General features: G+C 49.7%; 1 protein-coding gene across 1 annotated transcript in view; it reads right to left on the bottom strand.

The window, feature by feature from the left end:
* Positions 1-18,316, bottom strand: part of LOC126532104 (helix-loop-helix protein 1-like) — a 134,640-nt gene that overhangs the window by 47,764 nt on the left and 68,560 nt on the right. Inside the window, exon 2 of the mRNA XM_055071058.2 lies at positions 13,567-15,921. Coding sequence (XP_054927033.1) covers positions 15,562-15,876 — 315 coding nt within the window. The 5' untranslated portion in view covers positions 15,877-15,921 and the 3' untranslated portion in view covers positions 13,567-15,561. The remainder of the gene's footprint in view (positions 1-13,566; positions 15,922-18,316) is intronic.

Below are 18,316 nucleotides of genomic sequence, written 5' to 3'. Positions count from 1 at the left end.
GGCCTGCGCGCTGGCCACACGTCATCATCTTTATGCCGGAAGAACCGTCAAGCAACCTACGGTTGCTGAACAGGCAAGCCCTATCCATTTTTCTGGAACGTGCGGTGCCGGATCAAATTAAAGACATCAGAATAAACCCACGCAAGAATATACTCGCCATAGACGTGTACAACGCGAGTGCGCTTGGAACACTTCAAGAAATCACGGAGCTTGGCGGAATCAAAATGCGCCCCTTCATCCCGATCGACGACACATCGATAGCCGGTGTAATTTACGACATTGACATTGCCATTCCCAATGAAGATTTACCTAGCCTCATCAAGCCGGCAAACGAGGGCACGATCATTACGCAAGTGCGCCGTCTTGGGAATACGCGCTGCGTAAAAGTAATCTTCAAGGGGGATTGCATACCCTCCCACGTTAAAGTCGGACATTTTCGACATCCAGTTCGACCATTCATCCAGAAGCCGCTTCAATGCCATCAGTGCTTCAGGCTAGGACACGTAAAGGGCGTGTGTCCGAACTCGCTTCTGTGTCCCCGTTGCGCTGAACCTCATGCAGAAGTGACCTGCGGTGCCACAGTTCTGAAGTGCGCCAACTGTAGCGGCCCTCACGCAGCCTCGTCGAAAGACTGCCCCCGCATCAAGAGGGAGCGCGCGGTTCTGAAGCAAATGGCCAGAGACAATTCGGCCCACAGGGAGGCAGCCGAAGTAGTCCGGCGTCGGCGTCGACGTCGGCACCGTCGTAAGTCTTCAAAGAAGGCGCATGAGCGAAGCGATAGTACCCGCTCCACTACGGTACCACTTAGTCGCGACGCGATAGGGCCCACCACTTCCACGAGGGCATCAGATAAGACTCTTTCTTTAGAGGAATGGCCTACGCTACCGAGCCGCTCCCTTGCTAAGGAACCTCAGAAGGTCACGGCGCCACCGGAGCCTTCTCCGGCCATTGATGATTCACCTAAAACAGATCAAGTCATCTCGGTGCTACGTTCCCTCATGGAGGCCATCCGAACGATTTTAGTTGAGATGGGGACACCGTCTGCTCGAAGCGCACTTAAAGTGCTGGACGCCTTAAGCCCAGTGCTTGAATCCCTCAACTAGAAAGATGGCTACCCATACCCCATCCTTCCGAAAAGAAGTCAAGGCAGCGTCCGTCATGCAGTGGAACGCCAGAGGGCTAAAATCACGAATTTCAGATTTCCGTCAGTATGTGTACACCAATGTGTTTCCACTCATCGTCATTTGTGAGCCCAACTTGTCGAAACCAATCAGACTGTCAGGGTACGAATGTTTCATGTCATCAACAAATAGTGCATGCAGCAAAATCATCATTTTTGTTCGTCGGGAACTCACCTATGTTTTGCAACCGATTGCGCCCCACGACGACAATCAGTATATATGCGTCACAGTTAAAAAGAACAAACTCTTGTTTACTCTCATAGGCGTGTATATATCGCCTTCCAACAATTTCGACACTAAAAGATTAGCGGATATCTTGAGTGTTTGCCCCGCTCCATGGGTCATCATAGGAGATTTCAATGCACACCATCCAGCATGGGGAAGTACAAAGACAAATGCAAGAGGACGAAGATTATCAAGCATCGCCTACAACTATGGCCTTACTCTCTTGAACGATGGTAGCCCCACCTTTCTTCGAGGCGTGACATACGGCAGCTGCCTCGACCTTGCTTTTGTCTCCAACTCTCTCGCCAGATATGTGAAGTGGTTTCCAGATATTGAGACCCATGGGAGTGATCACATTCCCACCTATCTGAACATCAAAGGCTTGATGTCTAGATCTGGCCCACGGAATACCATTCGGACGATTCAATGGGCCAACTTCAAATCTGATATGGAAGATGCCTGCAGCGAGGGCCTGCCCTCTGGGTTAGAACAAACAATTAAAGATACGATGCGGAACGCCACTCGCATACTGACGATCTCTCACACGCGAAACGACTTCGACATAGAATTAGAGCGACTTCGCGCACTTCGTCGCCGGGCGGAACGTCGATATCGGCGTACAAGATCAATCCATGACCTTAGGGCAGCCAGGAGGATACAAAAGAAGATTCAGCGTCGAATGAATAGATTAGCGTCGGAACGTTGGGCAACGTTTTGCCAAACACTCGACCCCCGCAAGCCGCTGTCTCACATTTGGAAAACGGTGCAAGGTCTGCGTTGCCTTCCGGAACAGCGTTTTCCATTCAAGGCACTCGCGCTTTTCCAAGGGCGGCAAGACATCGATGTCGCAGAAGACTTTTGTGCGCGAATGGCAGACCAAGCGACACGCCCAGATCCTCCAGCCCGAGATGATGTCCCCCATTCCCGAGATTGCCGCATGGACCTTCCTTTTACAATGGAGGAGCTCGAGGCGGCACTAGCTCTCTGCAGGCGCTCATCATCTCCGGGTCCAGATGGTATATCATACCGAGCCTTGTGCTATCTCGGAGAATCCGCACGGACAGCACTATTGAGTCTCTACAACACCTCATGGCAGGAGGGAAATGTTCCTGACGAATGGAAAGTGAGCCGCCTGGTGCCAATATTGAAGCAGGGCAAATCCCCACTAGAGCTCAGCTCTTACCGCCCGATAGCGTTGGCCAGCTGTGTAGGAAAGATAATGGAACGGATGATCCTTGGCCGCCTGGAATGGTACCTTGAACACTACAAGATTTATCCGAGTTCCATGGCTGGTTTCCGACGTGACCGCTCTTCCATCGACAATGTAGTTGATCTCGTTTCATATGTCCAGCACGAAAGGTCCCGTAAACGTTTATCTGCAGCTTTATTCTTAGATGTGAAAGGGGCATACGATAACGTATTGCATGAGGCTATTCTCGACGCTCTTGTGACGGTTGGCCTAGGTGGCCGAGTATCTTTATGGATTGCAAGTTACCTATCTGCAAGATCATTCTATGTATTAACTGACGATGGCCCAACTACGCGACGCTATACCAGCAAGGGCGTTCCTCAAGGCGGTGCTCTCAGCCCGACGCTATTCAACCTCGCTCTTATTGGGCTTGCTGAACACTTGCCAACTACCACCAAAATTTCAGTATACGCAGACGACATCTGTCTCTGGACTTCGGCAGTCACACGTCCTCAGATACGTGCACGGCTTCAGAGAGCGGCTACTTTGACAGCGAGCTACTTGTGTGAACAAGGTCTCAGCATATCGCCAGAAAAATGCGCCCTAGTGGCGTTTACTCGCAAACCAATGACGCCTTATGTCATCTCAATCAACGGGCGGACCATTTCCTATGTCAGAACCTACAGATTTCTAGGCGTAATTATCGACCGAGACCTCTGTTGGAGCCCGCACGTGGCTTACATGAAACGACGCCTAACAGCAACCTCCCAGTTGTTTAAATACCTGACAGGAAAGACGTGGGGGATGTCAGTAGACGCAATGCTGAGACTCTACAGAGCTCTCTTTCTCGGTTTTTTAAGATACAGTCTACCTGTACTGAACAACACCTGCAAGACAAATATTCGTGTTCTGCAAGCAGCGCAAGCTCAAGCACTCAGAGTTTGTCTTGGTTTGCCGAGATGCACGTCAACTGAGGCAACTATTGCGATTGCTCGGGACCATCCAATGCAGACTCACATCACGGTGGAAACCCTGAGAACGCATATCAGACATTTGGCACGGGCCCCCTATCACCACCTTGCAACACTACCTTCAGACAGGCACCAAGCATCATTCTCAAAAACTGTTGTCAAGTACAACGACAAACTTCCCTCGGGCTTCACCGCTGCATCTAAACCATCGATGCCCCCTTGGTGCCTTGTCAGCCCCACAGTCCATCTCAACGTGCCAGGAATCGGGAAAAAGTCTGAGCTGTCGTCGCCTGTGCTGAAACAACTGTCTCTGCTTCTTCTGCACGAGAGGTACGCAGACAGTGCACATATTTATACTGACGGTTCCACAAACATCCAGTGTTCGTCCGGTGCTGCAGTCGTCCCAGAAAGAGGTATTACCATCAGCTTTAGGACTGACCACCCAACGACATCTACATCTGCGGAACTAGCTGCTCTTCGAGCTGCACTTTGTTTTGTCAATCGGGAACCACCTCGACAATGGTCAATTTTCAGCGACTCAAAGGCAGCCCTACAATCTGTACTATCAGCTCTGCGTCGCGGGCCATCTGAACAGCTCGTATTCGATATTAGATGCCTACTTCATACATCACATGAGAAAGGACATCACGTGACGTTTCAGTGGCTGCCAAGTCACTGCGGCGTCATCGGAAATGAAGACGCCGATAAAGCCGCTCGGACAGCTCTTGAAGACACACAGGAAGAGGCCATACCACTTTCACGTTCCGACGCAGCCAGCAGACTTCAAGTGCTTGCACAGGAGATCACGCTCTCTCTATGGTGCACACCAAGCAGCCAGACCAACCGCAGCGATCATCAACACGACCTGCCCTCCTTGATGCATCTCTGTATGCCAACCGGACTCCGCCGAAGTGAGGCCACCCTGCTTTATCGCTTATGGCTAGGGGTGGCCTTCACGAAATCTTACTCGTTTCGCATTGGAATGGCCGACAACGCTCTCTGCAATGCCTGTCTTTGCGAGGAGACGCTGGAACACATTCTGTGCGACTGTCCTGAATATAATGTTCAGAGACAGTCCATGGCGTCCGTTCTAGCGCACCTTGACAGTAGACCATTGTCAGTTGCAACCATTTTCACATATCGCCGACTGAAGACATCGCAGCTGAAGGCGACGAAGGGACTACTTCGGTTTATGAAGGATACGGGCTTGGACAAGCGACTGTGACAGTGATGTCACGTACCACACAAGAGTGACAGACTGTAACCAACGATGTGTGTGCCGTGTTATGTGCCCTCTATCTCTTCTCCCCATCTTTCATCCCCCCCATCCCCCTCCCATGTGTAGGGTAGCAAACCGGTTAGGCAAAACTGGTTAACCTCCCTGCCTTCCTTCTCCACTTTTTCCTTCCTTCCTTCCTTCCTTACGCACTAAAATATTTTACCTGCAAAGCCTGCGCTGGCAAAAGTTAGGAACCTTGGCTATTTCCGCTGTTGGAATCGCACCGCTGGCCCGAGTTGTTGGGGTCTCGGTACTGACGCCCGTTATTGCCAATGGGTCGCAAGCCCCAAGGGTAGCGTTGGCCTGGCGGCCTGGGGCACTGGAAGCATCCGAAGGTCCCGGCAAAGCATGAGAAGACTGGTAACAAAACAACTTGTTTATTCTAACATAGCAAAAGAGCGGCCGGTCAGGTCGACCGAAGTGGAGAGACGGGAGAGCACGTAACTCAACAGTACAAATCGGAGCCTCTTCCCTGGCGTCCGGGGGCAGCTGCTCTTATACTCTCGGCGTCGCGGTCCAAAAGGGAAGGAGAGAAGGTCACGGGATGAAGGTCACGGGACGGCGCAGCAGGGGCCCACGACGGCGCGAGCGGTTGAGCCGAGAGACCTCCAGGCCCCTCATTCGGGGAACTCCGCTCCCCGGCTGCCGCGCTTTGACAAGCGAGGGCACACACACACACACGCACACACGAAGACACATGGCACTGAAACACGCCTGGACACGCTTGGCGGGTAGGCGTTGCGGCGTCGATGAACGGGCCAAAATGTCCGCCGCTTTGAACAAAGCCCCGGCGTCCGTTGCATCCGCGCCGGCATTACCGCGCGTTGTAGGCGAAACGTAACAGACCGCCCCGCCGGGGGAAGGAGATCCCGATGGTCAGGGGACTGCATCCGCTGTCCGGAGGGATGTCGCTCGATGATGCCCATAACCGAAGTCGGGCGTCCTTTGGCGTTTCTTGAGCGCAGTGCACAGAGAAGGCCTCGTTCTCACGTTCAGGTGCACACAGGACACTGCAAAGTGACTTCGGGAGAGTTGACATTTTGTTCTCGTTTCCGGCAAGCGTTAGAACTACGCCGAAAGTCAACCGCTCAGTCAGCAAGCACGGCACAACCCTCACTAAGCCCTGCCAGGCTCTTTCCCCTTTTATACTGCTGCCTAGTTCCTTACAGTAGTTTAGCAGCACTCAGAACGCGTCCACAAATCGGAAAATTGCACTAGAAAGCACATCATCACTTTGAAACACTATACAAAAGCAATACGTTAAAAATCCTGCCTCAGGAAGAAAAACATCAGTAACAAGCAATTTTGAGGCTGATTCTCACGTTAGGGGCTACGACTTAAGCCATCGGCGTTACCGTTGAGACTCCCCTTTTTGTAACGCACCTCAAAGGAATATTGTTGCAAAGCGAGGCTCCAGCGCAGGAGGCGGCCATTTTTGGGAGAGATGGTCTGCAGCCATTGGAGAGGGCAGTGATCCGTTTCAATGATAAACCTCGAGCCGGCTAGGTAACATGACAATTTCTGAACGGCCCACACGATACACGCACACTCTTTCTCGGTGGCGCTATACGCCTGCTCACGACTCGTCAGCTTACGACTAGCATACAGGACGGGGTGTTCTACTTCTCCATTTTCCCGTTGGCACAGTACAACGCCCATGCCTCGCTCACTAGCATCACACTGAACAACGAACCCTTTTGTGTAGTCGGGCGATCGTAGCACAGGCTGGCTTGTTAGGGCGCTCTTTAGGGCGCTAAAAGCTCTTTCCTTCGTCTCATCCCAGACGACTGTTTGCGGCTCTGTCTTTTTGCCGTCTCCCTCTCCTCAATGGTCTCAAGGCATTCCGACAGCTCGTCATCCTCAGCTTCTAACTCAAGAATAGCCCTTAGCAGTTCTGGTTTTCTGAGTTTGTCTGAGACATCCAGACCCAACTCTCTCGCAAGCTCCAACAATTTCGGTTTGCGCAACGACTTCAAATCCATGGCTGCTCTGAATGCTGCTTTCTCTACTGCCTACTATTGTCTTGCCGCAAACTAACCCGGTAGCAACGACAACCACAATTACCAGCTCTGTTTCTAACACTAACAAAAGCCTGGCAAAACTCAGAAGAAGAAAGTCCCGCACTCACCAAACCTCGCAGCCAAGAATTCAGCGCAGTCGTTCCGCTGCAGGCAACCAGTCATCACACAGGGCTCGTTGCGCTGCTCCCGGATGGTCGTTGTGCTGCTCAGCATACAGTCAACCGCATCTCTTCGCTGCTGGCCTCCGTTGTCGCGATCCCACCGCTGCCACCAGATGTTGGAATCGCACCGCTGGCCCGAGTTGTTGGGGTCTCGGTACTGACGCCCGTTATTGCCAATGGGTCGCAAGCCCCAAGGGTAGCGTTGGCCTGGCGGCCTGGGGCACTGGAAGCATCCGAAGGTCCCGGCAAAGCATGAGAAGACTGGTAACAAAACAACTTGTTTATTCTAACATAGCAAAAGAGCGGCCGGTCAGGTCGACCGAAGTGGAGAGACGGGAGAGCACGTAACTCAACAGTACAAATCGGAGCCTCTTCCCTGGCGTCCGGGGGCAGCTGCTCTTATACTCTCGGCGTCGCGGTCCAAAAGGGAAGGAGGGAAGGTCACGGGATGAAGGTCACGGGACGGCGCAGCAGGGGCCCACGACGGCGCGAGCGGTTGAGCCGAGAGACCTCCAGGCCCCTCATTCGGGGAACTCCGCTCCCCGGCTGCCGCGCTTTGACAAGCGAGGGCACACACACACACACGCACACACGAAGACACGTGGCACTGAAACACGCCTGGACACGCTTGGCGGGTAGGCGTTGCGGCGTCGATGAACGGGCCAAAATGTCCGCCGCTTTGAACAAAGCCCCGGCGTCCGTTGCATCCGCGCCGGCATTACCGCGCGTTGTAGGCGAAACGTAACACCGCCCAGTCAATCTTGCGTTTCGAACCTTCTGGACTGTTTCTTGATCTGACGAAGGGGGATCCCTGCTCGAATAAAGTAATATCAGAACCCATCGACTTTGTCATGCGTGGTCGTTATGGCGGAGTTCAATAATTCTGTAGCACTGCCTGTGTACTGGCGCGAAACAAGGAATGGGTGGGTTGCTCGCGTGCAAATAACTGCATGCTGACGATTGGTCGAGCGCAGCTCGCGGATCGTTTGTTCGCTCTGCACGAGTTACCGTTTGGTAGCACACGCACGCTGTACCGCTGAGTTTCCCTTGACCAAAAAACTGATAGCGGGGTTACCAAACCCGCAGCGCTCGCCGCTAAATCACGGGATCAAAGGGCCGGCGCACCGGCGGACGTGTGACAGTAATTGCGCTCGGACAACGAGGCGACGTCCATTCTTTGTCCCCGCTCCGCAATTAGCGTATACGTGATTGCCGGCTCTGGGCCGCGTCCCATGCCGGCTATTTGAATACGGGTTTTTAGCTTGTAGACTCGGAGGCAATTACCGGCCATACACACGGCACGCCCACTGGCTGAGTAGCTTGACCTCCCATAATTCGTTCTTGTAGAACTGCGCACTGCATATCTTGTATAACTGCAGCGCCAGTTCCAGGAGTTAGCATGCTGTCGGCCATTTATAAACTTGTCTGCGACCTGTCGACTTGTAGAGAACCGCGCCTCCGCAGCAAATGCTGTTGCGGAGGCGGGCAACTATTTGCACTGAAGTTTTCGTTAAAGTATCTCTCACCAGGCTCCGTCAGAACATTTGGTTAAGCACTGTAACTAGTAAACTTCCGCCCCTGGAGGTTCCGCCGAAAAAAAGAAAAAGAAAGGTTTAGAAAGAGCCTAATAATAATTAAAACAGAAGTAAACCTTATGTTTCGAAATGGTTGTGCAAGGAGGTTAGCTACTCTTTCCAAAGATGATGCTCTCTCCCATTGCCTCGACCTGCATCTGCAAGCGATTTTCCTTCCCTGCCTTAAGTTATATATGTCTTGAGGTATAGATTCGCAGGTATAATGGCCGGTTGCCTGCTCCTTCCCGTACACATGGCGCCTGCAGTTCGAAAGATATTTCAAACCCATCGCCATGTGGCGCTGGCTAACGCTAGTGACTATTTATTAGCCACCTAACCTGCTTAAGCTAATCAGTTATTATATACAATTTTACATGCACAGTAGTCTAGCACTTTGCATATATGTCATCCCTCCTTTATATATATTACTCCCCCCCCCCCCCTCGCCCCATTAAAATATCCATCCCTATATTTTAGTTAGCTATACCTGCAAGGACGTCTGTCCTATCATGATTGTGTGGAGAGTTTCGCGCGCCCTCCGGCGGTAGATAGCCTTTTAATTAATTTTCCTTTACTAAGAATATGAAGTCTATAACACATTTGTTCCCTGAATTATAATTATTTCTGGTTTCAATAGAACGTACGTAATTTCTTATAGGATTTCTTTTTATTAATCCGTCCGACTTTCTAAAGCTCCACAGCACCGACAAGGGTTCAGTAGCTCTATGGCGTCAACTTCTCTGCATTGCGCCGCCGTCGTTTATGCACTGCATAGGGAAATGAAAAGTGCATGAGAGGGACCCCTTTATACGCCATGTGCGACTCAGAAATTCAGGTAATCTGCGAAGCCCAGCCTAAACGGAGAACATGTGACGCTAAATTTAGGCCATCAAGCGCTAATGAAAGCGGCACTTTCAATCTCGACATTCTTCTCGTCTCTCTACTCTTCGTAGTGATCCTATCAGTCTCCAGCCGGTCTTTTATCATCTCACTGCAGTGCTGCATGGCGCGGGCGAAAGCCCAAATAGGTTCCCGGAATACACGAAAATAAGCGACGTCTCGTCCTCGCACAGTTAAGAACCGGCTCGATCATCTGAAGGCTCCTGCCTTTTAGGGTTCCGCCCTTTTAAAATTTTCTACAAGCACACCACATGCGGGCAACGTCCACTCATACCCCATGCGAGCCTCTCATTCTTAAATAGTTGACGCCAGCGCGAGGTGATGTTTACCAAGAATGGCAACGGACCCGGTCGGCGGCCGCTCACGCTGCTATGCTGACTGCGCTCACAAAATAGTTCGCGAAGCAGCACGCTTAATTGCGGGCGTGAGCTGCCCCGAGCCGCACAAGAAGCGGGCATTGTATGCAGAAAAGCAACACCTCGTCGGGCCTGGCGCCTGCATGACGTTCAACAAGCGCGCACGTGCAAAGCAAAGTAGCGTGCAAAACAAGCGCAGGAGAAGGAGGACCCGCGGAAAGAAGGGAGGCGACTGTTTGAAGTAAAGCGACGGCGGCGATCAAATTAGCAAACAGGAACAAGCAGCAGCCGCTGCTCTGCAGATGGAAGCTAGAGGTACGAACTCCTCGCACTCCTCCCCGGGTCCAGAATAAAGTTGCCATGCCGGGCACAAGTCCAAGAGTCACTGAGGTGCAGACGATGCTGTCGTCTGCTCGGGAAACAGTTTGGGATCCCAGCCTGGAAGGGTGCCCTTTATTATCTATGTTTTCGTCGGCACTTCTACCGGGGAAGCGTGGTTGCGCGTTCCCTTTCCGCACGCTAACGGGTGAGCCGGATATGCTGCGATTGGCTGCGACCCAACGGTCACGTGGATCAGAACTTCCCAAATGCATGCACGGAAGCCTCACTCAGCCATGTGTGTTGAGTTGGACGATCGTTTTCAGACTACACGGGGCTGAATGCACGCATACATTGTAGCGGAATTATTCGCATGCTACAGCCGCTGGCTGAAAGAAAAGGAGATAAAGAGATGATGATAGAGAGAGAGACTGAGTGAGCAGAGCGGGCGGTTATTTTTTTCCTGCACGATTGCGTCATTGTCGCAAATGCTGAATGCAAATACCTCGCTTATATAAAGATCACTGCAGCCTGCACATATGGATAATGAGAGTTTCATGTTCTCAGGGTCTTTTACGTATGGAATTTCTTAAGCCTTTCTTATGTTCAGTGCCACAAGCTTCTTTCATTTTTATCGCATATACATTCCATGTATCATTCCAGTGGCCAAAACTCCTTAAGAACACCAACATCTAAATATCACATAATAGAAAAAGAAAAAAAAGATCGGGTGGAACCCTTGATACGCAGAATGAATGAGTATATCATTCTTCTTTATGTGTATTTTCGTCGTTCCAATGTGTGCAATACCCACTCGCCAAGATGGCTCACAGGAATGACTAGCATGTTATGAAATCACCAGGACATTTATGTAACGCATATACGCGTCCCTCTAACACCTGTCTGCGATGCACTCAACGACCTCACTGAGATTGCATTGCAGCAACACCTACGACGTAAATATACATAGGATGCTCCATGCGGTATGTCACTAGCAGATCTCTCAATCGCAAAGTCTCATGATGGGGACGAACAAAACGTGCAAACGAAGACGCCCAGGAACTATGCAAATGCTTTCGCCACTCGGGACTTCTTTCTAGTCATGCTGTAGCTGAAGCCCTAGAGGAGGAGGAGGCGAAGGAAATAAAGAGAGAAGGCAGAGATGTTAACCAGAAATGCGTCTGGTTGGCTACCCTACTCTGGGGGACGGGAAAGAGGGAATAGAAAGATAAGATACAGAGAGGGAGGGGAGGGAAGGGGGAGGAAACACTCGGTGAGCTCGCGCATGCACGTGGAGTGCCTGAGCGAGTCAAAGGCGTTCACATAGGCCAGTCGCCCTCAAGAAAGACGACAGTGCCTTCATAGCTATGTGGGCCGACGAGCGATGGGGACGGTCTTCCACCACTAGAGAAATGCGATATATATATATATATATATATATATATATATATATATATATACATAGCGAGTGGCACCGGGGTCCAAGAGTATGGGAAACAGACCAAACGTATTACGTTACGCATAGAAAAAATGCCAGCAAATATTAGATGAAAGGAAAGCCCCGCTGATACATTATATAGCAACAAACCAGAGATGACTGTCTTGACTCTTTCGCCACTTTTTTCAGATGGCATTCAGATTTCAAATGGCAATTTTTCAGATGGCAGATGGCGCACTCGGACACGCATATCATGCCTCGCTAAATTATCAAACGTATGCAAGACTTCTTCCACCCTTCTATAGTCGCTCTTGCGCCCTGTTTTGCGCTCTGTGACCAAACGGCGTACCACGCGCAGACGCTTTAGTAAAGGCTTTCCCGCAGGACGTTGGACGGAAAAAGGCGGCTCGTTTTAGCTTCCAGGTGGCGTTGCTCTGCGCGGGCGTTGCCGGTGCGATTCCCAAAGCCGCAGTTCTCCCTCTCTCTCTCCTCTTTCTCTCCGTCACCCCTCGGGCGAGACAGGCTGGCGAATGCCGCGCATTCTTAGGCAGATGCGGCGTTCCAAAATACGACACGCGTCGGGTACGTGTGTTTCGACAGCGAGCGGCAACCCTCTGCAGCCGCCTCCGAAGCCGCGCACACACGCGCGCGTGCCCAACACTCACACTGGCGGTGGCGTAGCAACCGCACAGGCGTTCCCTTTCCTTAGGAGCCGAGGCGGTGTTGAGCTACGGGTGTCGAACAGAGGAAACAGCGAGAAAAGTAACGAGCCCCGAGGAATGACGAGTCGTGGGCACACACACGTCAGGTTCGAAGAAGCTGGCGTGAACCAGGGACACGAGGAAGACAGCGGAAACGAGGACTCAGAGCGGAGTAGGAGACGAAAAAGAAAGAAGGATACAAGACGGATGAGACGTACGGCAGTCTGCCACACTCGAAGGAGACTCACACGAACTGTTAGGTAGTTAGTTTCACGTCTCAGGGTTTGTGGGAGAGGCTGGGATCTCCGGAAGCTGTGGCAAGGCGAGTCGGACGAAAGTTACAACAATCTACGAATTAACAGCTTAAAAAATAAAGGACAAGGGAGAAAAATAAAAGAAACAAGAAGTGAGAGAAAAACAACAACCTCGCGTTTCAAGTGATACGCAACAACAACAGCGCTGCTTAATAACTCAGTGCTGAGCACAGCTAGCCATCTACTACTCGCTTGGCAGCTATAAATTTATGGCCACGAAAATGAGCTACCTCTTTTAACTGTCGCGTATGAAGGTTTTTCTTCTTCCTCGTCTTTCTTTTTTTCTCGCAAACCACATTTCACCTGCAACTGGTCGTATTGCAACGAGCAGTGCGTCGCAAGCATTTCATTTTGAATTTTAGTAGTTTTCCTTGACAAGAATGAGAGCGCAGCGCGGCCATAAATTCGAGTTGTCGGGTGCAGAAAGCGATAAATCAGAGTAACAAATCAAATTTACTGGAAACTATTCATACCGTTGGCCTGCATTAGAGCCTGGTATACATACAAGTGAATGCAAGGACTTGGGTGTGCAAATATTTCTGATCACCGTGCTGCGTATGTTTAATATTCAGAAGCAGTTAGTTCCCACGCTGCTTCATTTTTTCTCTCGTTCTCTCGTGACATTCTGCGCCTTGTTTGCAACTGCTATAAAGTTTATTCGTGTTCCGTCTCCCCTCGGTTGACAGTGAACTAAGCGATGTGCTTATAATTTTCTCCAAACAATTCATTGTATAATGGCATGCAATGTCTCCCTTTGAAGTCTGCCTAAGTGTTTTGCGTATAGGAAGCTAACTGTTTGTAGCCCTCCACCAATAATTGTCATGTTTTCCTTTTTCTCACACGATTAGGAGTAGCCGGCTTAATCTGGCATTAACATCATCTTACATATCCACGTCAACAAGAACCAATATTACGGAGCAAAAGAAAGCTTTACTCACGAGATGCAATACCCTGTGTTTCCGAAGTCCTGACGCTGTCTTCAACCCTGGCGTCTTCCGGCGGGCGTTATGGGCGAAGCTCTGGCTCCGCTTCCGGTCAAGTTTCGTTCCACAACGAGCAAATCTGCAGAATCAACTGGACTCGATAACAACCACGTTCCTTGAATGCGGAAGCTATACAGGGACATCCAAAGACTGAACAGAGGTTGGGCCGAGCCTTTGAATTTTCATATCTCGACACGCGATATTGGAAAATTCGGACTCTCGTTGTCAATCACCGAACATGACAAATGTGGTACACCGCATATAACTTCAATATGGTACATGCACCGGCCTGAATAATTGAAGCAGATACACTCATTACTGGGCGAATAAGCGGCAAATATACGTATATGGTGCATCTATACGATTACCGGTTTTTGGAGTTCTATAGTGACGTTGTAGGGGGGCCTGACTCAGAATCACCTTAGTGAAGGGAACTAGTACGAGAAGTCTAATTGTTATATAGACTTGCATATAATGAACATAAATACAACCAGAACAGTCAGCGTAAAACAATTAGGTCGCATACCACTGCATGCCCCGGAAATCGCCGACAAAATCGTGAAATATCCTTGCCAATTTCGGTCTTTCATTGCGTTGATGCATTTCACTAAAGAATGGAGTCGCTTTCAACATTATAAGCTACCGGAATGCGTTAAAGATTCTACATTTCTACATTTCTATAATGAATTTATATGGCGGTAGAAGAAAACCACAAAACGCAACACAATGATTTTACGCCTAGAAGCATTCTATCGTGTTTCTCGTACTGTGAACGAATGAGTCACTGCACGGTGGGAATTGCACACAGTGGACTTCACGTTTCACCCTATACAGCGACTAACGAAACATGGTACAAATACCACACGAGTTTTCCACAAAGTTTCAACGACTGATGGCACAGGCCATATGCATTGCAGTTCACGACGACAGAGCGTACATATCGAACAGCTGACAAGCTGAGGACACCTAGGATGCTTGGACATCGATATCTAGCGTCACTAAACTTTCTATACATAGCAGAGTGACTAGTTGTGCTTGTTGGTTGAACATAGTAGAAGCCTATACAGGGCGGGAACCGAAGGAGACAAAGGAGGCACACAAAGTATTCAGCGCTGCGTCTGTGTACTTTGTGTGCCTCCTTTGTCTCCGCTGGTTCCCTGGCTGTAGGCTTCTACTATGTTTCTTTATACACACGCACAACTCGTCAAATGTCATCAAAGGGTTTAGGTGTCCTCGCTGATGCCAAGAGGAAATGTCGGAGAAACAAGCTGCCCTGTGCTATATGCTCTGGGAGTGCAACCATGATTGCAACCAATATTGCAACCATGACTCAAAAGAAGCAGGCCTTCTGTGTCATGGGATGATCGGCTCTAGTGTAACCTACCATCCTGTTCGTCTGCAGTTATTAAACAACAAAGGCCCCCTGCAAGCCTGCTCTAGTGATATTAAAATGCTCTCTCCATAACCTCAACAATGCTCAGACTGTCTGTATAAGTGCGATTGCTGAATTAGGGTGGCGGATTCTCGAACAAGGCAGAGTACACCGTACATGACGGACTCCAGACTTAGTAACTCCATTTTTATATATATTACTGATATTTTAAGCGTCCTATCCTGGATTATTGAATAATCTACACCTTAGCACAAGATGACTAGTGCAGCATTGCTGAAGTAAAAAGAAAAAGAAAAAGGAAAGCTGCCCCTTCTCTGCTTGTCAGAACGTCTGCTTTCTTAAGATAGTACCCTAATTTTTCTTAAAGCGTGTACCTTCATTCGCCTGTACAGTGGAGGCTCTCGGTAAAAGCAGTGGACAAACGAATGTCCGTTAAACAGAGATTCGAGAACCTCGACATTTTTTGAATTGCGGATTGGAAGAACTCGTCCCTTCACCCCTGTCCAGACGACCAAGGGCAGCGAATTGGACTGTCTGTCAACTAACTGTCCCGCGATTCAGACGTCTAGCACGTGGTTGAGGTAGGAGATATAGCAGATGGCCAGGCGCAGGATCTCGATCTTGGACAGCTTCTTGTCGGGCGGCAGGGTGGGCAGCAGTCGCCGCAGCTGCGCGAACGCCACGTTGAAGGCCTCGACGCGGATGCGCTCTCGGGTGGCGTGCGCCAGCCGGTACTTCTGCGTGGCCCGGCGTCTCCGGCGCCGGTCCTCGCGGCTGAGCGACGTCAGTGCCTGGTGGTCGGGACACGCCGGGCTCGCCGAACCGCCGCAGCAGCGCCGGTTCGGACACGGCTGCTGGGCGCACACGAACATGGCCCGCGCCACCCGCAGCAGGCACGGCTCCCGTTCAGCTACTCGCTGTACGCATAGGGAAGGAAGATAAGGCGGCGTGTATAACGGTACTTGAGGAGACACCTATACATCAAGTAGGTTAAAAGAAAGAGGAGGGCCGCGTTCAAGAAACAATGAAGGGGCTCTTCATATGAAGATGCGACGGAAAGGGCTTCCGATAGAAAGCGCAGTCTCATATACGCGCAGTGCCACTCAGGCGCACCCGGGACCGAAATTCCACGGAGCAGTGAAACGTTCTCCTTGTCGCAAAAAAGTTGACAGTCACTTTAGCATACGCCAAGAGGGTGAAGGCGAAAGCCTGCATGCTCGCCAGAAATTGATTACATTACTCGACATTTTCATTCGAATCAGTTGTTACTTCCTATCACTTGTTTTCTCCCACCAAAGGTCATGGGCTTAATTAACTATGTCTCAATTAACTTCGCCCTAATTAACGCCAAAGGTAGTGGGTTCGACTCTCGACCTTCACGATGTCAGTTGTAATCCAACTTGGAGATATGGTCGGTTCGCCCATATTTCCAAGTTGGGTCGTGGGTTTGAATACAGTAATTCACTTCGCCTTAATTAACACCAAAGGTCGTGATGGTGTCTCCAAGTTGGTTCGCTTGAATTTTGGTGACATAATGCCTGATAACGGATTTTTTTACCTATGAGCCATCTAAGGCTTTCGCCTTCAAACAACAACAACAACAACAGTTGCAGGCACTACGATGTTTGCAATATGTCAAGTATGAACTGCAGTCGTCGGTTTCAGGCTACACGTCAAGGCACCGAGGAAACCAGTCTTTTTTTTCTTTCGCAAGAACCGCGGTCCGCATAACAGGCCCATTCGATTCGCACTGCACATCGTGAACTAGTTCATGCCAGTTCCTGCTCGTACAAAACCCCCCAATGCATCAGCTGCACAAGCTCTGCATTACCTCTCCGACGAGTGCAGGGAAAGCTGAAAACTCGTCTTGCAGGAAGCCTGCACGATGCGAAAACAACGGGGACGTGCAGAAGCCGCCATGCTGCAGAAAAAAGCTAGTTCACGAAGTGCAGTCGAATAGATTGAACCCACTTTTATTATGGGTGTGCATGCCCTTGCTCATCAATCGCAGGTTCCAGGCGAATGTTGAATAACTTATGCTAGTAAGGCGAAGCCTCTGTTTTGCTACGGCGAAGTATTGTGATGCCACCTAGGTGACTGATGGATCGCCATCACTCGGCGAGTGATGGCTCCGGCCTCCGACGCCCACCTATGCGTCTTTCCCCGTCCTTTGTTATTGTTCTTTTACAGCGGAGCTGTTAAGGGCTAGTTCCCCCAAGATCGTGTCCGTGTGTAGACACAAAACTACCATCATCAGGATTGGCTCCAGCGTCGTCGTCTTCTTCCACAGCTGTCTCGTTGGCGCTACCGCGCGAACGCGCCTGTGCCACTGCTCCCGCGTAAGTCGTCGTCATTAATTAATTAATTAGTTAATTAAGAAACACAAATACGTAACCAATTTTACAGCGAATTACAGCGAAGATGTTAAGGGCTAGCACCCACATGGTTGTGTCCGTGTACAGACACAAAACTCCCCATACCTGGACCGATCCCGAAGTTCAAGTTCAAGTTCAAGTTCAAGTTCTATTCTTCTTCTAGTACAGACTAGAAACGTCCTCCCTGGCTAAAAGCTGCCGTCAGCAGCTTGACTGGACCCAGGAGGCGTTACACATGGCAGCAGGATAACAGTAACCTTCTTGGTACAAAAAAACTTAAGCAGAAATTTACTAAACATAAAGTAAACATAAAATTGAAAACTCAGATACATGCTTATGAAAAGATATGTAAGAAGCAACAAGACATTTTTGTACAAATAAAACAAAAAGGCAAGAAAGAAAACATGGTCATTTATATGCATCGTTATACATGAATATATATGTTACAGGTTAACGAAATACATCTTCAACTCTTTACGAGAGAATTTATTAGCGTGAACATGATTATTTAGAATTTTCGGCAAATTGTGTTTAATAGATTGTAACTTATACTCGGTGCGAAAGCGCGGTACAAGCCCAAGGTTCAGGGTTTCTGAAATGCACAGGTATGTCATGGTGCTGCAAGGTCGCTAGTGATGTAAGAAAATCTCTCCATTCTTTCCTTGCAAAATAAAATATTTGTAAAAGACGATATTCGTAGTATCGATCTACCCATATGGTTTGGTATGTTTGTGACAATGTTTTTGTTGTTGATCGGGCTTCAATATTAGCAATGTGTCGGAAAAGAGCCTTTTGTAATGTAACTATTTTATTTATGTTAGTTCGTGTTGTGGTTGCCCATACTAAACTGCAATAATTAAATTGCGAGGTGAACAATGCATGATAAATTTGTAGCTTGGCTTTTGTCGGCATGTAAGCTCTACAGCGAGATAGTACA

The sequence above is a fragment of the Dermacentor andersoni genome, chromosome 5 (genome assembly GCF_023375885.2).
Source record: "Dermacentor andersoni chromosome 5, qqDerAnde1_hic_scaffold, whole genome shotgun sequence".
Classification (NCBI taxonomy): domain Eukaryota; kingdom Metazoa; phylum Arthropoda; class Arachnida; order Ixodida; family Ixodidae; genus Dermacentor; species Dermacentor andersoni.
The sequence above is the reverse complement of the archived record's forward strand: the minus strand, read 5'-3'. Positions and strand labels throughout refer to the sequence as shown.